The 26,692-nt window shown below is 33.4% G+C and overlaps 1 protein-coding gene across 1 annotated transcript in view; it reads right to left on the bottom strand.

Annotated features, from left to right (window-relative positions):
• The window catches only part of LOC106881370 (kinesin-like protein KIF13A), a 696,895-nt gene that overhangs the window by 500,706 nt on the left and 169,497 nt on the right, over window positions 1-26,692 (bottom strand). Inside the window, 1 exon segment of the mRNA XM_052966922.1 lies at window positions 25,500-25,544. Within this exon segment, the coding sequence (XP_052822882.1) occupies window positions 25,500-25,544 (45 nt within the window).

The raw sequence follows: 26,692 nt of genomic DNA, 5'->3' as shown, positions 1-26,692 counted from the left end.
TCTTCTGCTACAGCCTCAGGCCGACCAAAGCCTTGTGAGTGGATTTGGTAGATGGAAACTGAAAGAAGTCCGTCATATATATATGTATGTATATGTGTCTGCATTTGTCCCCCCAACATCGCTTGACAACTGATGCTGGTGTGTTTACGTCCCTGTAGCTTAGCGGTTCAGCAAAAAAGACCGACAGAATAAGTACTAGGCTTACAAAGAATAAGTCCTGTGGTCGATTTGCTCAACTAAAGGCGGTGCTCCAGCATGGTCACAGTCAAATAACTGAAACAAGTAAGAGTAAAAAGAGTAAAAGGGTGACTATAACTCAGAAATATGTTCTTATATAGCATTATTTGATAATTATTAATACTAACAATACTCATGAAAATTCCGCAGTCGTTTTGAAAATTCTAAGATGGAACTGTATATTTTTTCTGAGGCCCTTGATTCATGAGATGATGTAAAAGTCAACATGTGTAGTATTGAAGGTGGAATATCAAGTGTTATAGCATTTTCTACTCCTACATTCCCTTCAGTAAACATACACTCACTCTCTTTCCTTTCAACAATACCACATTCCCTCTGCTAAATGTTCTATTTCTTTCCTTTTCTGTAGAACATCTTTCAACCAACTATTTAATCACATAATCCCTTTCTCCTAGCTCTCACCACTAACGCTCTTCTTGCTCTCTCTTTCTCCTTCTTTGCTTTTCCCTTCAACTAACAATGTGACTATGTCACATGTTTGGCTTTAGTGTATTAATATATAGCTGCTGCATAGCATGTGGCATGATTTTCCTCATATATATATATATATATGCTTATTTGAACTGATCAATACCCCAAAGTCCTACAGGGTTAAGTTGAATAAATGAAAAGATCAATAACTAGGAAGACTACAACATATGCCAATACAGAAATAAAAAAATCCATGTACATAAGTGTCTACTTACTGGACTTTTATAACAAAGCACATGTGCAAAATAGCACAAAGGTATAGAAATGTACACAAAAGATACATGACCAAGAGATTGGCAATTTCATAAAATAAACTCCACAGTAAGAATTTCGAAAAATTTAATTTCGACTTAATAATATCTATTACATACAAGCTATTTTTAATAAAAATAAAAGTGTAAACAATTGAATGATTATATAAGAAATTCACATTCATTTTCACTATTTTGTTACTGAATATAAAGTCTAGTCAAGAAAATGTACACAGACAAATGCATCAATAATTGTACCATTTAATTCTCAGTAAATATTTTAGAAGAAGATTATTTGGCTAACACCTTTTATTATAATGTAAAACCACTTATTTCAATGTCAGTCTAATTGCAGGTGATGAAAACAAAATACCTGCAGTGTCTAGAGACATAAAATGTGTCTGGAATATTAATTCAGGAGGAAAGAATGTGTAGTGCAAGTGAATTGTGAAAGTGGTTTGCTGTCGTCAGAGATTTCTAGACTAGCAACGTGGCTAAACAGAGATATTATGTATTGGTCATGATTTTCTTAAAGGTGTTAGAAACAATAAGCAAAATGGTTAAAATTGAGAATAGAAACCAGTTCTTTAATAAGTTTTGTTGCAAGTTTTTTCTAATTTCAGTCGTAGTAATCCAAAATATGCAAATTATGTCTTACAATAAAACAATTGCTTATTTTTGCAATTTTTACTTTCATAAATATATTCAATAACTTTTATCAAAAAAAATGTCATTATGGAAAGTAGGTTTGAAAGAAAATGTTTTAACATCTAGCTTAAAGATTTAAAGAAAATCAATTTTCTTTAAATAACTCCACTTCTACAGACAGTAAAAAACAGAAACCCAATAAAACAATTGAATAACTACATTTTACCTTTAATAATAAATATTATAAAGGTTAGAGCAATTATATATTCACCATATTGTGACCAGACTGTAACAGATTCTTTAACTCTGAAAACTCTTTCTGCAGAATTCTGTTTTTTTATATGCTTCTGTTTGTCAGGTAGTTTCTTAGAATAAAGTTAAGGAGATCTAATAAATAATATCAGAGCGTTTTGCATCATTAAAGGCTACATCAAAGAACTATATGATTCTTTCCATGTTATAAGTGTATGCACACACACATATATATACACACATATATATATATTCTTTACAACTACTGAGAGAAAATAACATTTATCAAAGGATATTTTCTGTCTTAATCATAATGTCTGCTAATAAATGATAGATTCTAATAATTGATCGAAGAAATAATCTACCTTGTAACACACAATGAACATATTAATAAGCTACAAACATGAGCAAAAGCAAAGACCACTTCAATAAACAGGACTGAATAATAATTTTAACCAAATAAATACCATAATATTTGGCTATTTTATATTACACAGCAGCTGCTGCAGATAAAAGGAGAGAAGGCCGCATAATGAATTGGTGATTTGCTTCCATAAATCGATAATAAAATTTAACTTCTTAAAAGCAATAGTTTCCAAAAGAACAAAAGTTATCTTCCTGCTTGCTAATGCAGCTGCAGAATAAATATCTTTAAAATAAATGCATTTATGAAACAATATATCAATAAGCTTTTAAAGATCTAATAAAGTCTGATTATATTAAGGGTACAAATAGTATAACAGCATATTTAGTGAAATAACTTTACACTGTGTAGTCACTGCAGCTTTGTAATGAGGACAAAGAATGAAAAAAATGCAATTTAGTTGAGACAAAGAAATTGTTTATTTTAATACTAATCATTTACATATTATTAACTTTTACTACGGCATCATCATTCCAGATAATTTAGATGTGAGATTAGTGAAATGATACAGAATGTCACTCCAATGCAAGAATTACAAAAGACAACTGGTTATAATTAATACTCATTAATAATCAAGTCATCAACCACAGCCATTAATTTGGCTGCTTCTATCAGTATATGATTATTCAGTGAACTACAATAGATCTGAATAAAATCACAAGGACTTGGAAAACACAATGATCCCAATATACAATTGTACCAATTAGTCATCAACATACTATGATATACAGCAATAGGGGTAAATATATAACATAGTAAAACCAACCATCATTCACATTTTTTTTTATAGCTACAATTTATAAGTGAGATTGCAAAACTACATGCAACAACATGCAATATATATATAAACATATAGATGCAGGTGTGGCTGTGTGGTTAAGTAGTTAACTTCCCAACCACAAGGTTCTTGGTTCAGTTTCACAGCACGGCACCTTAGACAAATGTCTTGAAATAGAGGCCTGGCCCAGCCAAAGCCAGAGGGTCGATTTGGTATATGAAACCTAAAAGAAGCTCATCATGTGTGTCCTCCTTATTCTGACAGTATGTGAGGGCTGTAAGCAAGTGTTACTGTCATTCAAGCAATGTCATTCATCTCCAGTCTGTCATGAAAACATGTCTGGCGAAGGGGTAATATTACCTTAAAATAATAATGAAATTATTGTATACAGTGCTCAGGTGCACTACAACTTGTTAAAAGTACGTATAAAGCATATGCAGTATTGTACAAATGTCTGGAAAAGTGAACAGTGTATGAGTCAGATACATGCTTGCGTGTGTATGGAGGGGAGAAAATCAGGTGTAGTGTTGGCGAATCTCAGGAAGCATGGAAGTTTTGAAGGATGCAGTGCTCCGACAACTAACAACCGATGCCGGCAGTTTGTTCCATACTTCAGCAACTCTTAGTGTGAAAAAGTGTTTCCGAAAGTCATGGGAGCTGTGCTGTTTTCTGACTTTGTAAACATGTCCACGGGTGTTAAACAGGTGGAATTTGAAAAGGTGCTCAGAGTTATGGTTAATAATTTTATTTATTGGAAACAAGTGAGGGTTGGCAACAAGAAGAGCATCTAGTCAGAGAAAATCTGCCTCAGCAAATTCATCCAACACATGCAAGCATGGAAAACTGGATGTTACAAAGATGATGATGATGATGATGATGGCAAACAAAAGTCAAATGTGTTTTCTATTTATGAACTTGAAATAATCAGCCACGTAATTACATAAGTTCAGATACAGTAAAATAAAATCAGGAAACAGTTGTAATTGTTGATATAAATACTCAAGTGTCACCTTTATTTGAAATTTGATATCAATGGAAACAAAAGAATGAAGGATAACAATGATGGAATGTTTATCATTCTACCTCAACCTGATCAAGCAGACCTGTGATTAAAGGCATTCCACCTGTGACCATGCCAGAAGTTTTTAGGACTGTTTGGTTAAAGCATTATTTCCATTTTTTTTTAAAGCAATGAGATGTTATTCATAGGATATGTTAGTTGTTATTTCTAGCATAGTGAGCCAACACATAGAAGCTATCTCATTGGCTTAAAAAAAACAAAAAAAAAACTATATATTCACAGTTACAACAGATAACATCAACTGCAATGGAATTTCCACTAACACAGAACATCTAAATCTAAAATTCATATCTAAAAATATGTGGATTATTTTCACTGATTTCTGAAAGACGGACAATATCCATAGCATTTTTTTTTTAAGTGTTCCAAGACCAAAATATAAGGATAACTAGGTGAGATTAGTAAGGTTTATGTGCAAGTCAGTCAAGAAAGTGGTAGGATTTGAAACAAATGGGAGGAAATTTTCAGAGAAATGCATCAGGGAAAAGTTTCAAAAAGAACAAAAGATGAGTGTAAAGAGAAGATTTAAGTTCTTAGGGCTAGTTTAGTTTAGCAGTGTTAAAAGGAAATGTGTGTGTATAGTATGAAAATAAAAGGTAAGTGTGCATGAACATTTGTGCATACGTGTCATCACCAATGTATGAAGTATTGTCTCATGTAAAACTTGTATTTGTTTCGTTGCATTATTTTTTATGTTCTAGCACCTAAATGGTGTCTATATGCCAGATTTAAACCTGCCAATCAGGTTTTAAAATACCATTATTGAAAGAGCATTTGAATACAGCTTTAGCAAGGACCAGTTCATCTTTAAGTGATGGCATGCATTATTTATATCATTTATACTGTTAATCTGCAGCATTTATAACTACCACATGATGGTATAATGTAGTGTTAAGTGAAATGCATAAATATTTTCTTTTTTGATTTTTACCAAAAACGAAAGGCCAAGGAGTGAGATATGAAAACTTCATCCAATGAACTCAATAATATTGCAATGTACCCCTTTAATGTTTAAACTAGCCAGCTCTTGATAAATATTCTACCAGTTTTAAATTGAAACCAGACAGACCTCGCCTCTCACACCTACCCTATAATGTCATTGTAAAAATCAACATCAAAATTTTGAAGCTACATGATAATATATGATTAATTCAAAATAATGTGAATAAATAAGCATTATATTTGACAGAGTAATCTAAATAGTAAAGGTTTATAGCAGAGTATTGTGTACAAATTACCGGGACTAGGTGCTAAGATGTATAGATTAATAAAAATAACAAATATCAAAATTAAAAACAATAAAACCCAGTGAAATGAGATCTGTTGCACTGATCTTTCTGAATAAGAGAAAAACTTGAAAGTTGACTTTTGTTCATGCTATTGATAATAACAAAGAGCAAACACAACGGTATTAGTCGCTAGTAAAACTCCTATAGTCATATTTTAATAATTAGCATTCTCTATGCAGACAAAACACCAAGACGTCTCCCACTTATTCTGTACCAAAATGATTATTGTTTCATAGAGTGTCAGAACTCTGCTTGATATGAAGGACAACAACAGACCACTTGTGACTCACAAACTAGCAAAGCTGTATTTAGATATTGCTGCTTTATGTGAAACCAAGACTTGTAGAAGAAAGCATCATTGAAAAATCTAATTCAGGTTACAGAACCATTCTTTTGGTGGGGTGAGGAACGCTGCATTCAAAGATTAGTTTTGCTGCAAAAACAGAACTAATGAAGAACCATTACTTCATGCTAATTGCTATCAATGAGAAGCGCATGACTCTGCACACAATTCTATGGAGACAGTTCCTCGGTGCCAGTGAAAGCCTTTAAACTAATTCTATCATCAACTGAACACCACCATCTCCGAGTTACAAATAAGCTTGCTTTACTTCGAGACTTCCAATCCTAGAATCAGGAAAAACAACCAGTTAGAAGAAAATATGATGGAAAAATAACAAAATGGAAATTTCAATCCAAATGGATGGCAGCTTGAATTGAGTGCAGAGCATCAAATCCTCTTGACTAGTGCAGAAATGAAGTGAATGAATGATAACACAAAGAAATTTGCCAATCTCAACCAGATTTATTTTTGTCTATCAAGCATAGTTTGTGTGGAAGCATGTCTCATGAAAGATCAATCATCTTGAGAGTCCTAAGAAATACCAGGGCAACAAATAAGAAATCAAAAGATGAACTAGGCATTTTATTCAAGAATGCGCACTAGCTATCACCATTAACAACAGATAAATAGGAAGTCAAATAACTGGCAGTGGTTGAATATACTTAATTCTTACTGGATCAACATTTCCTAACAACAAATAGCTATCATGGAACAATATACTTTACAGCAACAAACAAGATCACTGTGTAATTGGCAGTTTTTTTGTTAATGCACAGAACAGATTTAAAATATTCCAATGAACTTGTAGCAAACACAAGTAAATGATTCCAGGGTATCTTTCTATAAATCCCTTTCAATGTAGTCACCATGATTCAATAGGTTATTATTGCTATCAAAATACATTTAAAAAAAAAACAACTGTAATTATATTGACAAAAAAAAAAGACAGTTTTCTCAACCCCACTAGAAAAATTATTTAATCAGTGTTATTGATTAAAACTCTATTAAAAAATAAAAAAAAGAAATAAAACTTTCCCAAAATTTTAGTGATGCAATAAGGAATCCATTCTGAATCTAAAAGACTTAAAAAGAACAATATTCCTGCTTTTGAAATAAAGGATTTCTGCTGCAATGTTGATTTTTTTTTTTTTTTTTTTTTTTTTTTTTTGGTCTTTCCTTTTCCCACCCTTATGAAATCAGTTTCAATCTAAAAATCAGGTTTCTATTCTGCGTTGCAAGTACCTCCACTATAACGCTATAGAAATCAAGTTAAAAAATATTACAATTTCCTTTTGATCTTCTGACACCATACCAAAAAAATATCGAGAAGAAAAAAATGTTTTGTTATTTTATTTATTTATTTTTTTTTTCCCAGCAACAACCATTTTCAGTATCTTCATAATCCCATAGGACAAAACACTTCTGAAAGCAATGTTCTGCAAAGTTTGGATAATATTTCTACCTAAGCCTCAGCACATAAATTGTAAAGTCAATACCACTCATCAAGCTTTATTACCATAAGGAGAAAGGAGACTGGAAGAGCTTCATCTCCCATTCTAAATCTTATCAGATAGAATACATTAATGGCAAATAAAATTGCTATAATCTCTTGAAGCATATCAGAATATAAAATTAGGAGGAATTATTATCAAATTGACATTTTCCTTTTTAGGTACTACAAAAAAAGTAGTGATGATAAGAATAATAAGAGAGAGAGAGAGAGAGAGAGAGAGAGAAAGAGAAAGAGAGAGAAATGAAAGAGCTTTATCTGATAACACAATTGTTCCTGATAATTCTTCAGATTCTATGTTTAATAGTGATTCAGTCAACAAGGAAACACTAGAACTGAGAGATTTAGCATGATTTCGAAAGAAGTCTGTTAAAAAATTGAATCTCTTTGATTCAGTTAAGTCCATCACTCTGTTCAAAAACATGTACACACAAGATTATTGAGCTAAAAAATAAAACAGAACAGTGAATCAGCATTATTTCTTCATCCGCATTTCAAATCTTATTTTGTGCAGCTATCTACAGTGTCAGCTGGGTGAAAAAATGTCAAACAATCTGAATGGATGGAGGTTTGTGAAGAAAAAATTGTGCAAAGCACTAGTGAGGACTGATCTCAAAATACTGGAATTCATGAAACAAATGATGAAACACCACAACAAATAACAAGATGTTGTGCTATCCAACTAATCCATAACAATATGGAAAAATACAAAAAGAGACTTAAAATGAGATTTTCTCAACATGAAATCTAAGGTAGTCTCCTACTGCTGTTGCAGACAAGCATTTCTCCCAAAATATTAAAAATACCTAATAACAGCTAGCAGTGACACACTAGCTGTCTACACTAATTTTCATCACATGACTTAGCTTGTCCAATGGGAACCAAGTTTAACAACATCCAATAATACTTCGAAATGGGGTAATAATCTCTCTCTCAATCAAACAAAAATAGCCTGAATGCGTTTTATGCAAAGAACTGGAAACAGAGGAAACCTTTTCTTAACAAAGATTGCACAATGTGAAGAAGCCCAGATATGCTTTTGCAGTGGATAGCAAGCAAACAATACCCTCAAAAAAGCCATTGCTTACAAACCAGTGAACACAAGGGAAATATTAACTCACTCACGCAAATACACATGGGTACATGTGCATGTATATGTATATACATATATATATATCATCATTATTATCATCGTTTAACGTCCGTTTTCGATGCTAGCATGGTTTGGACGGTTTGAATGGGGACTGGCGAGCCAGGAGGCCGCACTAGGTTCCAATCTGGCCTGACAATGTTTCTACAGCTGGATGCCCTTCCTAATGCCAACCACTCCGAGAGTGTAGTGGGTGCTTTTTATGTGCCACCGGCATGGGAGCCAGTCAGGCAGCACTAACAATGACCCATGCATGCATGGTGCTTATTGCATGCCACCAGCACAGGAGCCAGTCAGGCAGCACTGACATCGGCCACAACTACAATTTCCATTTGATTTGATTTGATTTGATTTTGATTTTACTTGACTCAATAGGTCTCCTCAAGCATGGAATGTCACCCAACGATTCAAAAGTACTTTTTAAATGGGCTGGTTATGCAACACTGGTGTATGCTATGGCTGTGATCTCACTTTACTTGCCAGGTCTTCTCAAGAGCTTCTTTCAGTTTCTATCTACCGCAATCACTCACAAGGCTTTAGTCAATCTAATGTTGTAGTAGGAAACACTTGCCCAAAATGTCACACTATGAGACTGAACCCAAAAGCAAGAGGTTGGCAAACAAACTTCTTAACCACAGAGCCATATACTCAATTGTGATTGATCTTCCTTACAACAGGTGTGTGTAAATTCTGTATCTCAAGGAAGGGCCAAGGTGTTAAATTATTTATTAACATTAAGAAAACCTTTTACCGAGTTATACAATACAGGCAATTGTGTTTTGTGAAAAAGTTACTTCAGCTTATCTTCAGAACATAGGTAAGGTTAATGTTGATGGTGAGCAAGATATTCACTGAAAGTTCTTGAGATACGTTTTATGACAAAAACTTTTTAACTGACAGTATCAACAAACTAACTTTGTGATAATATCATAAAATCTGGTACCACCAGGGAGAGATTTATGGGTGTTAAAAGTGAGTCTAATTTTATTATTGTGAACATTTCCATTATTGAGACAACTGAGGTCATGCTGCTATGCAATACAAGATTGCTGTGTCAATGACTGAAAGAATGGAAGTGTGTAGAACCAGCTGAACAATGTAGTGTTTAACATAAGGCTGTCTTCAGGAAGTAGAAAGCACAGTTGGAAAATATTTTGTTAAGCCCCATAGGTTACCAACTGAGGTGTGAGGTGTGTAGACTGGAAGGCAAAGTAAATCATAATCTATTAAGTAAATCAAAGCTAAATTTTATTAATATACAATTATGTGTAAGTAAATAACCAAATTGTATACATAATTCAATAAGAAGATAGTTTAAATATATTATTAATAAACTCATGTGAAGATATATTTACTCATTTGATGAAATATTTATTACTACTAATTCTCAGATCATTCAAGTACAGTTCAATAGACTATATCTATATCATTTTGCGTAAGAAATTAAACAAAAAAAGTGTCAGTGGCTGCACGAAGGAGGGTAAAGAATGTGTCTAATGTGGTGTGGGGGTGCATTCAAGCAAAATATGAATTCCACAAAACCACATTGCAGCGTACCCATCTGGGAAAGCAGAAATGATACAGGGTTGATGTTACTAATGTGGCCTTCCCCAGGCAAGTCTTCTAGTGGTAGTGTTATGCTAAAATACACTCTGTAAAGGGGTTGGAGACACAAGAAGCATCCTGCCACAGGAAACAACAAAATGGAATGTATGAGGCAAGATGTAGACTCTACAAATACTTTTCTGGTAAGTTAATCTTAGTTCTTGAACAAATTCTTCCATTATAGGTTCTTTTATGTTCCCAGAATGTTTTTTGTGACAATTTGATTTGGTGCCTCTTCCAAAAGCCTCTGTCCATTCTGACAGAAAAGATTTCCTTTCATATATTGACATTCTCAGGAATCAACTTTTAGCCTTTTGTCATAGTTCCTGGTATATATCAATGTTCAGATTTTCAACTTCAAACGTTAGATATCGCTGAGAAGAGTTTTCCACATCAGCTTTATTATATGGGTGCAACAATAAAACAACTCTTTACAGCCATAGAATATCTCTGGTGATGATTTGTAATTCTGCCATAAATTCAGTATTGATTTATAGGCCATGAGAAAAAAGGTTTATTGCTTCAACAGCTTCATACTGTCTACCAAATTCCTCTCCATATCTTGTTTTATGTTTGGACAACAAATTGTTCTGCATGACCACTGACCTGTTGATGAAACATGACTGTTGTCACTTAATAAATGCAAAATTTCTTGCCAATAAATGAAAATATATTGTGTGTCACTATGGCGTCTGGCAGTCCATTTATTACAAAGTTTTTAGAGTATTCGGTATATCTTACTATACCATCAGTATCAGAGTCATCCTTGCAATGAAGAGACATTGTGAATGTTCATCTACGATGATAAACATTTATTCTTGAAATGGTCCGATGCAACATGAAGGTTTTTGCTAAATTTTTTAGTTTTCTGACAGTTAGTATACATGGTCGACATTTTCTTTTTTCTGTGATTTTCTGCCTGATATTTAGCCAACAAATACATCTTCTGTCTATTTGTATCTTCTTTTTACTCACCCAGTGGCTTTGATACAACTTGAACATTTTCATTTATTGGAACCAAAACGCTGTGAAACCTCTCCTGCTTCACCATTTATTACACCCTTTCATCAGTGAACACTGGTTCATCCAATACGCCTTTGCTTCCTGCTGATCCTTTGCCATCTTCTTGGGCCATTGATTAAGAGTGAATTCTGCCTGCTTGGTTAAAAATGGTTCTTTAAAAGTAATCTTGGCAGTTACTTCTAAATTTGAGAAGGGAGCTGTAGTGGAGTTTTACCTGACCTATCTCAATTGCTTATTGCAATTCCAAATTCAATTTGAATCTCGTTCACTTGAATGTAATAAAAAGAAAATGCTAGGAGTGATTAGAGGGGCTTTGTGCACTTGGTGGATATGTGTGCAAATAAGGGAGGCAGAAAGAATAAAAAAAGTGTGCGTAGAGAGATAGAGAGGGAGAGAGAGAGGGAGAGAGAGAGGGAGAGAGAGAGGGAGAGAGAGAGAGAGAGAGAGAGAACATGGATGGCCTTATGTGCAGGAATGCTACCTGGAGTCATCTTGATGAACGATATTTCTGTTAATTAAGTAGAAATTTTCTTGGCAAGAGGCCAAAAGGATTAGCTGTAATTTGAAGTGAAGGTGAGAAAGCATCTAGGCCTTATGGAATTATTGAAATTGTCCAATGCCTTTCAAATCCTATAACTGCTAATGCAACAGACTTGAACTACATAACTATGTATTAATACAAAATTATGTAGAAGTAAGCAAATTTATTATGCACTTAATTTTATAACATATATATTAAGTATCATTAACAAACTCATACTATATATTATTAATAAATCTATTAAGTAGCAAATTAATAACTTCATAACATTCTTTCTTTGCCCCAACCCGACATTTTTTTAATTAACTGTCAGATCATTTAAATACAATTAAATTAAATATATTTGTACTATTTCAGATTAGAAAGTAAATGGGAAATATCAATGGCCATACAAAAGGAGGCAATGCATGCAGTGTGGTGTGTGTGCACGAGTGCCCAGTGCATGTATAAGAGTAAGGAATAAACTTTACAAGCCACATCATAACCTACTCATTTAGGGAGGCAATAACTCCAAATAAAAACCAATATAGAGTAGAGGATACACATCAGTCCTTCTGCAGATAAGTTCTCTCATGTTGGTGGTACACTAAAATATGGTATACACTATTGTCAGGGATATGTTGTGCACCCAGGTATAGAAAACATGCCAAAATGGAATACGTGTACAGGATGTGGGCTCTACAAGTCATGTTGTAGGCTATATGTGAAGGAGGGCAGTAACTTTGAATAAGAACTGACACAAAGCAGATGTGACCCTTTTGTTCTCCCACAATAGCTGTTGTGCCAATGGCATGAAATGCATTCAGATCACACTTCAAGACATGTTCAACTCCTAAGTTGGCCCATTTTTATCTACTGTTGTATATGCAAGATAACATGAGCCATGATAACCCATGCCAGTATGGAAACACAGATGTATGATGATGATGATGATGATGTTATAAGATTGAACAGAGAGTTGAAGTGTTACTGGCGATAAAAATAAATGGAATGAAAATGGAAATCACAAAGAATCCGAAAGACAGATCTGAGACAGCCCTAGAGTAGAGTGGGTTTGTCAGTGATGAGATTGTGAATGGTGAGGCAAAGACTGACAGACTTGACTGATTAACTGAAGAATTAATCAAGCAATTGAACAGTTAATTGGTTAAATAGCTAACCAACTGACAAATACACAAAGAAGAACCAGTGTATGTGTTGTGATTGGCATAATGACCCCACCCAAAGTAAAATAAGAACTGAAATTGCTTGTAGAGGACTCCATAATAAGCAAAGTCTCTGCTACAATAGATTCAGTCTCTGAAACATTAACTGCCATGGTTTGTTATTGGAACTTAACAGTGATGCCACGTATTTCGCACAGTCACACTACTGTTTAATTACAAGTGTAATTGCTTTGCATTTTTACACTATTTCATAATTAAACTTTAATATTTAGCACTCGTGTTATTCAAATATCCTCGAAACCATATCAAAGATAGAGAATAAAATATTTTCTCAAATCATGAAAATGTACCAACCACTGGTGGTACATATGGCAGTTGTGTGAAGTTTGCAATGAACCACCAGTGGAGACATCTGGTGGTTAACGTACACATTACTCTTTGAACACGACAATTAAATAATGTTTTCCAAGAAGAGTGAGAGAGAAAGAGATAGAGAGAAAGTCTGTGTGTTTCAGTGTTTTCACTGAATAAACATGTAAATATAAAAAGTTCTAGATATTTCTAACCAGAGAATCGATAGATTTTGATGTGTTTTGTAACTTACTCTTTGGAGCAAAAGTTATCACACAAGGTGGTTATTGATGTTGTAGTTGCTGATATTGTTGTTGTTGTTGTTTAACCACAGGTCAGCAATCTTGATTGAGCAGAACTCTGATCAATGGCTTTCCATACATCACTTTCCCATCTTTATTTCAGACAGAATATATCTCGTATTATATTTTCCAAAGCACCCACATGCCCACACACACACTTTATTTTTAGACAGTAGGGTATGACTGACTTGCTATTTCAAGCAGGTCTAGCAAACAAGTAAAGATTTCCCTCACAAGCTTAGATCACCTCATATTTTGGCGTTCAGTGTAGAGTGATGGTGTTTCCTATTCAATATGTTTGGAACCTCACCATTGTTAATATTGCATTACACCATTCAAAAGCAATGTTACACCATTGGTTAGATTTAAATGATGTTTTTCATAGCAAGTAAAACCTGTATATTGTGTCAAACATTTGTATTTGGTAAGCATCAATTCTGCAATTTCATTTCCAACCCTAACCTATTGTCATATATAGTCAGTTTTTTTTTTTTTTCCTACATTCAATTATCTGTAGTTTTCAATTAAGTTTGACCTTCAATAAAAATCTGAAAGAAAGCTTATGACCTAACTTGATAATAAATAACTGTTAAAATCAGTTTATGAAACTATTATGATTATATAGGCACACACAAATGATGTTTTATATATATATATATATATATATATACACACACACACATATGCATACAATAAATGAAATGAAAGGAAATTATTACTTTCATTTCATGTGTTAACAAAAGAATTTATATCCAATAAATTTTATTGAATTTATAGATTTCTGTTTATATCATAATTGTCACTGATGAACATTACAGTTTGAAGATTAGCAAAAATGGAAACAGATAAAGTTGCTTATTTCTTGAAGTTAATAATTTTCTGTGACAATAGATAAACAATCAATACAGGAAATTCTCTTGGAAATGATAACAAATGTATATATATATTCTTATATATTTTTGATATATATACTTTTATATATCTTCATAGGGATATAAAAATACATATTCATTCTGCAGCTTCCACTAACTCAAACACTAATATGGGCTGCAAGAAATTGTTTTAAGAAATTGAGAATAAAATGTGACATTTATGTTTAAAGCCTGAAATTGAACTTTGAATATAGTTTTTATGACAAAATCACACGTTTCCCAGTAGTAATCAGAAAGATTATGTCGGTGGTTATGTGATGTTTCTTCAAGGAAGCATTGGCCGAAAGCTTGCTGCAATGCATATCCTGCACATTTACAATATCTGATTAAAGTGAAAAGCTTCGATCAGGTGTTTTATTATAGGACACAGCCATCTTTCATCATCTGTTTCTAAAGACTTCAGAAAGAATTGGATAAATCAATAATAAATCTGATAGCAAGAAAAGAGGCTTCTAAAGGAAAGCTATTTGAAGAAATGTAGCTAAATGATGAAGTCTTTTCAGTAGACTTTATGGTAAAGTTAATGCATGATACTTACAGCTATATTTGCATAACAACAGACGATTCACTGTAAGAAGTTAGAGAAATAATGGTAAAAATTGAATTCATAAAAATACTTTTGTCGTCTTTCCAATCATCATATATTTTCCACAATCTTATTCAACTGTCCACAAGAGGCCGTCTAGTATTTATTCAAAGATTCTGCTCTCTAAAGCAAATCAGCTTCCTTTTATCCAAAACATAAACAAATCACTAACAAAGAAGCCGCATATTAACTGACAACAAACTGCTTCCATTGAATCCAGAATTCACAATAAAAATATATATATGAAAAAAAAAAAAAAATTCTTCCCACCTAATATCTATTGCATCTAACAGATGCCACTGATTACAGAAATCATATCGCTGTACAGGTAACAAGTAAATAATAATACTTCATTTAACATGTTTAAGTCTGTGGTAATTAGAATAAAGCTTTAATTAAATAGGAACAGGCATAGGTGTGTGATAAGCTTGCTTCCCAACCACTTGGTTCCAGGTTCAGTCCAACTGTGGCACTTTGGGCAAGTGTCTTTTATAACTTTGGGACAACCAAAGCCTTGTGAATGAATTTGATAGACAGAAACTGAAAGAAGCCCATCATGTGCGTGTGTGTGCATGTGTGTGCGTGTGTGTGCATGTGTGTGTGTGTGTATGAGTGTGTGTGTGTGGTAGTGGTGGTAGGGATCCAGCACTGGTTGACAACTGGTGCTGGTGTGTTTACATCCCAGTAACTTAGCAGTTTCACCAGCAAAACAGACCAACAGAATAAATATCAGACTTAAGAAAAAAAAAAAGAAAAAGAAATACTGGTGTTGATCCATTCAACTAAAAATTTTTCAAGGTGATGCCCCAACATGGCCGCAGTCTAATGACTGAAACAAGTGAAAATGGTAGATAAAGTTATATAACATAATGATAATTTTTTGTGAGTTTGCTAATTGCTATAAAATCAAGACTAATAATATTCCTGTCTAAAGCTGAAGTACAGTGAGTCATTGTTAGCCCTAAGTATAAATTTATTTACAACAAAATCTAAACCTTAACATTACTATAAATTAATAGCTTAGATTTTTAATTCATAGCAATACAGCTACCTTTGGCATTTTCCCCTTTTGGAATAAGAGACGAAAAGCAAACAGTGTAGAGGATAGGAGAGGCAATAGAAAGAGCCTCCTACTAGTTATGGAGCAAGAAAGAAGAGCTGAGCCAGAAGCCAGGAGGAGATGATGAGCAGTGATTTGGTCACCACTGCTGGCTCACCAATGGGATGATATTATGGTTCAGGGTTAAGACACTCAATGGTCATTGTATACTGTCTGATGACATCAATTCTTCCTAGTCAAAGCTACATTCACCAAAGGTGAAAAAGGAAAAAGCCTCTTCTTTTAGAGTTTATCAGTATCACTGTGTCAGTTTAAATTCTTATAATTATTTAATTTTGATGCAAAATTAGTTAAATTTTCATCATCATCATCATCATCATCATTGTTTAACATCTGCTTTCCATGCTGGCATGGGTTGGATGGTTTGACTGAGGGCTGGCAAGCCAGGAAGCTGCACCAGGCTCTAATCTGATCTGGCAAGGTTTCTACAGCTAGATGCCCTTCTTAATAGCAACCACTCTGAGAGTGTAGTGGGTGCTTTCCATGTGCCACCGATATGGGGGCCAGTCTGGCGGCACTGTTATCGACAACACTCGAAGAGTGCTTTTACGTGCCACCAGCATGGGAGCCAGTCAGGTGGCAATGGCAAAAGAAAGGAAGAAGAAAAAAACTGCAGCCCAATGACAGATTAACATATAAACTGAATTTTAATTTTATTCTAAAATGTTTACTACACTAAAAACCAGGTGAATAGTGTAGAAAGGTCAGAGGATTCCAGCAACCTGAACCCAGCCATTTCATTCCACTTACTTGCCATATAATCAATTACCAGCCACAGCCAATATCTTATAAAATGCGCTGCAGGCAAAGAATTTAACCTTGCCATGTTACATATTCTAGAAGGAAAGTATAAAAGGGATTGAAATAGAAAAAGACTTCCCAAACTGAAGCACAATTTTGATTTTATATTGAATAAATATAGCAAAAATCCCATAAATACAGCAATTCAGAAATGGATTTCAGTAGATAATTCAATTTTGTTGCACTTTGAAAAGGGTCATTCTGCCAAGGAAAACACACCTTACAGGTTGAAGTGCACTTGTTTTATGGTTAATAAATGTTTGCAGTAAAATTGAGAAAATGGCAGCGGCATTAGAGCATATATAAAATGCTTTTAGGAAACTGTTTAAGCTATCTGCCACTAAGTTCAAATCCTGTCAAGATCAACTTTACTTTTCAGCTTTACAGGTTCATAAATATAGAAGCAATCCAAGCATTAACTTTACTACACACACACACACACATTATAGACATATACAGACACACATATATACATACACACACATTCCCCCTACACACACGTATGGGGATTTAACAAACATCTTGAATATATATATTCTATTATTCTTTAACTTGTTTCAGTCATTTGACTGTGGCCATGCTGGAGCACCACCTTTAGTCAAGCAAGTCGACCCCAGGACTTATTCTTTTTAAGCCCAGTACTTATTCTATTAGACTCTTTTGCTGAACAGCTAAGTTACAGGGACATGAACACACCACCATCGGTTGTCAAGCGATGTTGAGGGGACAAACAGAGACACACAAACATATACACATATATAGATATGCCTAAATTGCCACAGAGTAGGATTGAACCTGAAGTCATGTGGTTATGGGGCAGACTTTCTAACTATACAGATCCCCCTGCACCTATCTATATCCAGGTGGGTATGAATATTATATCTGTATATATGTGTGTGTGTGTGTGTGTATTTATTCAGACATAGACATGCACACACTCACACACACACACGTGCACACAGAGAAATGTTTGAGTGTATGGGTGTAAGCAGGTATCTATATGTAACCACAGAAATACCTGCATGTGCATGTATATGAATGGATAAACTGACTGGCAGGAGAGCTAGACAGTAACTAACCAGAAAAACAGATGGCATTGAAAATTAAAACGACATACTACCTATCCAGTTCACAGAACCATTGACACTAAACACATGTAAGAGATTGTGTGATATATAGTTGTAATAATGAAATCAAACCAGTGTAACATGATATATATATATACAGAGAGAGAGAGAGAGATACATAGATAGATAAAACTGTTTGCTTAGAAGTTAATGACATAGTGTCGGAATCAATCTCAGAGTGCAACACCTTTGGCACATGCATTTTAATGTAACCTCAGGTTAGGGATAGCAAGCAGTAAAGTAATAGCTCAACAATATTATGGAATTGTGTAATCCATACTAGCTTGGAAAAAACCAACCAAAAAAAAAAATGATGAATGAATGCTCTCACACCTGCACACTTTTTAAAAAAATTACCTAAAGGAAATAAATCAAATGGAGCCATGGCATAAATAGAGAGTGATGAGCTGGAGATATTATGTAAAGAAAATTTTTAATGAAAATGTTTTCTTTGGTTGGAGATAAAAAAAACAATCCTTGTGAAATTAATGACTTACAATTAAAAGAAAACAATTTCAAAGTTTATTTACATTTTTAGGGAAACGGTAATCTGATCTTAGGAGGGATAACCTAGGAATATTTCAGCCTATCAGATCTCATCAGCATACTAAAGTCTGCTCACACTAGTTGATAATGATTTTCACATTCAGAAAATGAATTACGGATAATATTTTGGCCATTATAATTTGCATAAGTAAACAATTATCGGATTTTAATGTGTATAAGGAACCCTCGCATATAAGGAACCCCCTAATTTTGGGGGCTTAAAATTTGGAAAAAAGGTTTTGTAAGGGATTATAATACTATCCATGTTTAAGAAACTCCCATATTTTTTTAACCTAATTTTTGACAGAAAAGGGTTCTTTATATACATTAAATTACGGTATATCAGCTACAAGAAAGAAGTGAAATATGTCAAAGGCATAGCAGAGACAAGACATGTGTACTGAAAGCTGTACTGTCAACTGATCAAGCTGGCTTGAGCAGACTATACTATGTTGATGAGGTGTAATAGCCCGAAACATGTTCACAGTTGTCTTTTACTTCAGACTAACATTAGGCTTCCCTTGACGCTCATACAATTTTGAACAGCAACCTACTTTTGTCCATCAAAGCTCTGAGTTACTTTTCTATCTCTAACCATGGAGAATTTCAACAGATAGCAGTGATTGTACTTCATAAAATTTCAATTATGTTTTCGATTAAATTTTATAATGATAAAATTTGATTACAACAAAATATATAATAAAATTGGCAATTTAACAAATGTGCTAACTATGTGTGAAGTAATGTGTTACATTGTCACATTTTTTTAATATTTTCCTAAATTGTTTCTATTGCCAACTGTTATATATAGTTTGCTATAATGAATTAATTTTGTTGTTAAAATTTAATTGCATAAAATTCTTATTAGTATTAATTATATTGTACAAAGGTTTTGTGAATATAGCTATCTGCTGAGCTCTCTTTAAGCTGGAGATGGAAAAATAGGCAGAGTTTTAGTACAGAAGTTACACTGGAAAGACTTTCTACTTCAATATGTAAAATAAACTTTAAGAGAATTATTTGTAATTTCTAAAAATTACGTCCCCTCTTCTTTGAGAGATGTTAGCAATTACCTCAGGCATTTTGTTTTCATTCACCAACAAAAAAGCAATTTTCAATTTACATATTTTCTCATATAGCATTCAATACATAACCACCTTAATTAACTCAATTATCCAAATTCAAGCCAATGACCTTGTCCAATTGTTTCCCTTACCTCATTTGATCTTTAATTATGCAAATCATAATTATCACAAATTATTTATAACTCAATTTCTATATCTAATAACTTATACTAAATGATTGACAGGTTTGTTACGACTATACTATGCTGATGAGTTTTAATAGGGTGAATATGCCCATAGCTGTCCTTACCTGCAAAATAAAATTGGATTTTAAGTCACCTAAACAAATAAACCAACTTTTCTTTGGTAGTCACAAACAGTTGCTGTTAATTTTTTTTTTTTCCCCTACTCCACTTAAAAGGGTAATTTTAATTAAGAAATTTTCATATGTGACACTCAGTAATTTCTCCTTAACTTATACACACACAAACACATAAAAACAAAAGAAAACACATACATACGTAGGTACTCACCACCATAAGCACACACTGCAACATAACACACACACACACACACACTCTTAAATACATATAAATACCAGACACAAAAATGAAGACAAATAGTTCTAGAAAGAAGTCATTGAAAAGATCACAATTATGAGGTGAAAGACTCACAAATTAATCAATGTACCTGTGTTTTTTATCAGTAAAATGACCCTCTAAATATACCACAGTATTTGCTTGAAAACCCGGTTTCACATCAAGAATCTTGTGAAACAAATATAAAAAGCAGATGTGTACAATCGTGTTTAACAAGTTTGTGTATTCAGATGTGGGAAGACTGTCTGCTGTGGAAATAGTTAGTCTCGGGAGGAAATTCTCCTCATAGACAATATGGATGGAACCAGATCGGGATATGAATGTTGTCATCAGATCACAGAATGCATGCATTTCTGTGTTGCTCCACATCATCAGTTATGAAAACCCGGTAAGAATAGTTGTCCTTATGTATAAGAAAAGCAAACTGTACATTTGCTGATATGTGCAGAGCATAGTCAGGCCTGATTTAAGTCACACAGAGCAGCTTTGAATAAAATATATGCACGTATAATTATATTTAATATATTCATATACACCAGAATGTGAGAAGACCTTTAACTGCAGAAATAATCCCAGGAAAGTTTATTTTATCAAGCTTTGTGTGCATCAACAAATGTGCAATTCGCTGTTCTTAAGTCATATCTTATATATATTTTATGTGCTAGTGTGACGTAAAAAGTACCATGATGGTGCCACATAAAAAACACCTGCTGGAACCACATAAAATAGCAACCACACCAGCACCACATCATAAGAAGCACTTATGGTGGTGCCAAGTAAAAATAGCATCCAGTATAGTGTATATATAGTCTGTATAGTGGTTAACATTAGGAAGGGCTCCAGCCGTAGAAACCATGCCAAAACAGACAACTGAAGCCTCATGCAGCTCTCCAGCTTATCAGCTCCTGTCAAACCACCCAACCCCTGCCAGCATGGACAATGGATGTTAAATGATGATGATGATGATTGCCAACACAGAAAAGTTTCTACTGCGAATATTTCCACTGCAAAGTGCCTTCTCATATCCAAGCATACATGAATGTGTTAAATACGATTGCACATGCATGTTTTATTAAATGTTGCTTTGTGTGACTAATTAAACACAAGAAAATTTTTTTTTATGTATTTCATACCATAATCATTTTTGAAATGAAATGATAGACAAAGGCGTAGGAGTGGCTGTGTGGTAAGTAGCTTGCTTACCAACCACATGGTTCCGGGTTCAGTCCCACTGTGTGGCACGTGTCTTCTATTATAGCCTCGGGCCGACCAAAGCCTTGTGAGTGGATTTAGTAGACGGAAACTGAATGAAGCCCATTGTATAAATGTGTGTGTGTTTGTGTATCTGTGTTTGTCCTCTCAACATCGCTTGACAACCGATGCTGGTGTGTTTACGTCCCCATAACTTAGTGGTTCAGCAAAAGAGACCAATAGAATAGGTACTAGGCTTACAAAGAATAAGTCCTGGGGTTGATTTGCTCAACTAAAGGTGGTGCTCCAGCATGGCCACAGTCAAATGACTGAAACAAGTAAAAGAGTAAATGTGTACAATTCTTACAACAACTAAGGGGTTTTTCATATTATAGAAAATAAAAAAAGTAAAGCAGGTTTGCTGGACATCATTGTTTTGAGTCCTAGGGCTCATGGGGCCAGTTATCTGTTTTCTATGGTGTGTGAGTGACCAAAACCACTATATTCCTCCTGGACAGGATGCCAGGGTTACTCATTGATAGCTGAGTGAACTGAAGCAATGTAAAAATAAATCATTTTACTCATGAACACTACATACTACCCAGTGCTGGAATTGAAACCATGATCTTGCAATTTGTGAGTGCAACACCACCAACCACTAGGCCATGCACCCTCACATTATGTGTTATAAATTGATTAAAATTAAAAAAGTAAGATTTATAGAAATAAATAAAAATAACCTCCTAAAGAATTCATCATTCAAGCTAGGCTTACTGTAAAAGAAGTCACCGTTCTTAGCAGCTAATCATAGAACAAATAGCACCAGAACCCAAGAATAAATAGCATAATTCTTGCCTTGATTACTTGAAATACAATCATTAAAAGTGAGACAACTGTAGTTTCCAGATAATGATCATTCTGAAAGGAATTTACTAAGAGCTGCTTGTTGCATAGGCAAAGCTAATCAGGATTTAAATTGAAAATGTAAATCTAAAGAAACAAAAATATATAAGCCAGCAACATGAAAATTAGAAGTATCGAAATAGATTTTAACATTGTTTAAATCAAATTTCATCATTGTATCCTCACATAGTGACAAAACACGGTGATACAACACACAGGTATATACACACATGCATATAGAATTTATGGCTTTATAGATTCTTGTAATTTATTTCAATGTAATAATATTGATTAAATTATTTCTACACAATGCTCTAAGTGTATAATTATAGAAGAGAACTTATCTAGATCAGCATATATAATGGAATGCACAATAGAAAAATTGCTATATGTATGCCTATGTGACGCACACACACACACACACACACAATTATTAACCCCTTTCATATGTAAAATATTTCTAATATCGTAAATAGTTACATAGATATATGATATGTGCAGGCAGGTATAGTTACGTGTTTAAAAAGTTCACTTTGCAACCATTTCATAGTGAGTTCAATCCCACTGAATGGTACCTAGGATGTGTTCTACGATACCATTAGGTCAACCAATATTACATTAGTGCAATTTGATAGGCAGAAACTGCACAGAAGCTCAGCATGTGCATATTTTTATGTATGCATGTGCGTGTGTGTGAGAGAGAAACCATCTATGTCTAAAACCTAGAGTTGTTTGCACTGTGCCACTTTCTCTTTCTATCACGTTACTTAGCAATTCGACAAATAGACATCAATAAAACAAATGCCAAACTAAAATAAATGCTGGGTTCAATATGATTGGCTAAACCATGGTCATGCCTTCTCATGACCATGACTAATGACTGAAATGAGTGAAACAGTTATAAAATAGCCTGGTAAATAATTTCATTTTTACATCATATGGTTGGTTGCTGACAAATTTTTCTGCTCTATAAGGACTTTATCCTATATATGCTGTTCTATCAGTAATTACGCGTTGAAAAAATATATCTTTCTGCTTGTACTATTTCTTTTTTGTTCAGGTAAGCCATTTGTTAGCTCCCCTCCTCAAATGAAGATTTAAAAAAAAAAGAGCAGGGAGAGAAATACGAACAAAGATTGTTACAAACAAAAACAGTAAAGTTAAGGAGCTAAAACAAATACTAACATAGACAGAATATTAAAGACAAAACTGTGATATGAATGAACTCAAAACAAACTGACTATATCAGTAACATAATATCTCTGACATACAAAACATTTTATAAAAATAAATTATCAATAAAACTGTAACAAAAGAAATTCATTTCAACCAGATATCTTAAAAGGTTAAAATAGAATTTTGTTCTGTAGATCAATATGAACAGTACAAACTATTTTCTCTGCTGAGTCATTCTTCCAAAGTCATTATATATTAATATATTATTTTTCTTACTTTCTTTCTTTATCTCATTTAGCACAACGCCGTTCAATAACAAGCTTCCATTACTTTTTCTTTGATTAATCTTACACTGTGGTCAATAGTGTTTTCGTCTTATCTTCAAATTCTCGAATCTCTTTAATCTTTTATACTAAAAAGGCATTGTGTGACTTATATGTCAGAAATGTGTTATTGTATATCGTGGAAAATGTGGACCTTTAGAACATACGTAAGAACATGAAATGTCTGCTGAATGCATAATGTAACTCTAAAATATATAAGAACTCAGAAAAGGCTGAGGATATAAATTTACTGAAAGAGCTTGTACATGCTAAAAATGCACACCTGTTGCACATTCACACAGTATCAGCTTAGCTGTAATTTTTCCCTATTTTCTAAGCCACAATGTTTTACTCTACTTTGTGCCAAATTTACAAGAATTCGGGTTGAGATATTAGTCATTTGATTGAGACCCTACAGCAGTGGTTCTCAACTGGGGTGCATATGACCCTTGGAAGCCCATAGAAAATTTTTTTGTTGAAATTCATGTGCAATAAATTGCTTATACTTCTTCAATGCACCAAACATCTTAATTTTTTATGCAGTTCCTAATAATATTTTATTCCAAAAATATAATGGGATTTTTTGAAACATTGAATGGCTAAGAGGGTCCACTTAAGTAAAACAGAAATCAAAGGGATCCATAGATTGAGAACCACAGCAATACAGTATACACTTTGGCAGTTATTGAACTAAACTCAAACTCAATTTTATTAATTAGACATATGTACTGATCTCCTGATATAAAAAGGTGAATCGAAAGAAATTCAGTCTTATAAATATGTGCTCTAAACAAAGAAACCCAAATCATAATTTCGGGTAAAATTAGATAGATGAATAATCTTACTAATTAAATCTGTTGCAAAATGTGATTCGCATTGAATATCATTCAAAGAGAGTCAATTTACTAATATAAAAGTTTCCATGGATATTTCAACATTATATTTAAAATGAGTAGTGTGTAATTCAATGGATGTTTTTATTTCTTTGGTATTTCTGATTAACTAGCTTACTTTTGCTTAATTTTGTTAAACCATATTTCTTAAGAATACTCGCAATGTCAACATGGTTTCATGGGAAAGGTATCATAATAAAATGCCTATATCATTATCTATATCAACTTCCTACTCTGCAATTAAATTAATTATCAAAAGATCAGATAATTTGTAACAGTAATAACTATCTACAATGACTAATGAATGAGCAAGGATTGTGTGCTGGTAATCATGTAGGAGTACATAGCTTAAAATCAATAGATAGATATTGACAGGTAAGTAAAATCTTGAAACATTAAACTTTATCGCTGAATCAATCATTTATGCAATTAATGTCAATAACAGGCAGGTATGTGAACTTTCTATGTTGATATAACAAACAGAAGCGTTCCAAATTTGTTTTCACAAAGAATCAACTTCATACAACTACATCTGGAATGACTAAATCGTGTCCTTAAAAACTGAGGATGACGCCATCAAAATAAATGTGTGCCTAATGTCTGAATTCATTAACTAACATGTCTAATTTGATACATGGCGTGATATGAAGAAAAACAAAATCATGTGTAAAAAGTAAAACAAACTTTGAAGCCATATTTTAGATATGGGGAATATTTTTCAATAAATCATGCATGATTCAAAAAGCAAGCCACATTATTTAAACAGAAAAAGTCAAAAAATTTTTCTTTACTCACATATCCTGTGAAGGAGAGCGTACTTTGGGAACTGCTTGAATGCTGCTGTGCAGGGGGAAAAATAAATGTTGCATAAGACACTAAGAATATCATGCAAAGCTCTTTAATAAAGTTTAAATGCCAAGTGATGCAAGTTTTCACATGAAGCAAATATTTCCATCTACCCAAGCCGAAGACATTATGGTTTCGAGAATAGATGCATGTAAATCATTTTTTTTCTTTTTTAAATGGTTAATTTTAGCTGTGCATTAAGACTACCCATAAGATGAAGCAAAAATTTGCAAAATGAATTAATGTGTCACTGAAAACTAGGTATTAGGATTTGCATATACAACATTCCAAATATGTTAATGACTATCTAAAACTTACCTTAACTTTGATTAAGCCTTAGAGTGAAAAACAGAGGCTATATATATATATATATATATATTTTTTTTTTTTTTATATGGTTAGTGGCTGGGCAAAATGCTTAGCAGAATTTTGTCCCGCTCTATGTTCTGAGTTTGAATTCCACCAATATATATTTCTACAGTGGAAGAATCAAATATTTGGTGTACACTATGGAATATTAACATATTGTAAGAATGAATAAACATGGGGTTATTTTTTTTTTGTTCCGGCTAATGAATTGTGGCCATGTTGGGGTATCACCAAGACAAGACCTAAACATACCCCTCCCAGACACATACTACACACAGAGGCTTTTGCATATTTTCTATCTACCAAATTCTCCTAACAAGGAATTGGCTAATCTTGGGCTATAGCATAAGACTCACACCGGATACCATACAATGAGATAGACTGAACTCAGAACCACATTTTAAAAGGTGAACTGCCGAACATGGCTATACATGTGCTTATGTTTAATTTAAATTCATTTCAGTATTGTTTCCTTTATCTCAATTCAAAGATGCCTTCCCAAGCCTTTTTTCTAAGTAGTGTGTTTTTAATGAAATTAAAAGTTATTAATTTTATGTTAGTAACACATATATGTCACATCATACATAAATGAAACCAAAATATATTATTAAAAAAAAATTCCAAAACAATTATTATTGCTTCTAAGCTCTGATGTTTTTGTTTATCAGAAATTTTTGAAATACAAAAGCTAAGCTGGATTCAATTAAGTAACTAACATTCAATTAAAAATAAAAAGGTTATCTGTAAATTCCTTTAAGACTTTATTCCTTTAA

Source organism: Octopus bimaculoides, chromosome 4, assembly GCF_001194135.2.
Source record: "Octopus bimaculoides isolate UCB-OBI-ISO-001 chromosome 4, ASM119413v2, whole genome shotgun sequence".
In the NCBI taxonomy this organism is placed as follows: Eukaryota; Metazoa; Mollusca; class Cephalopoda; order Octopoda; family Octopodidae; genus Octopus; species Octopus bimaculoides.
The sequence above is the reverse complement of the archived record's forward strand: the minus strand, read 5'-3'. Positions and strand labels throughout refer to the sequence as shown.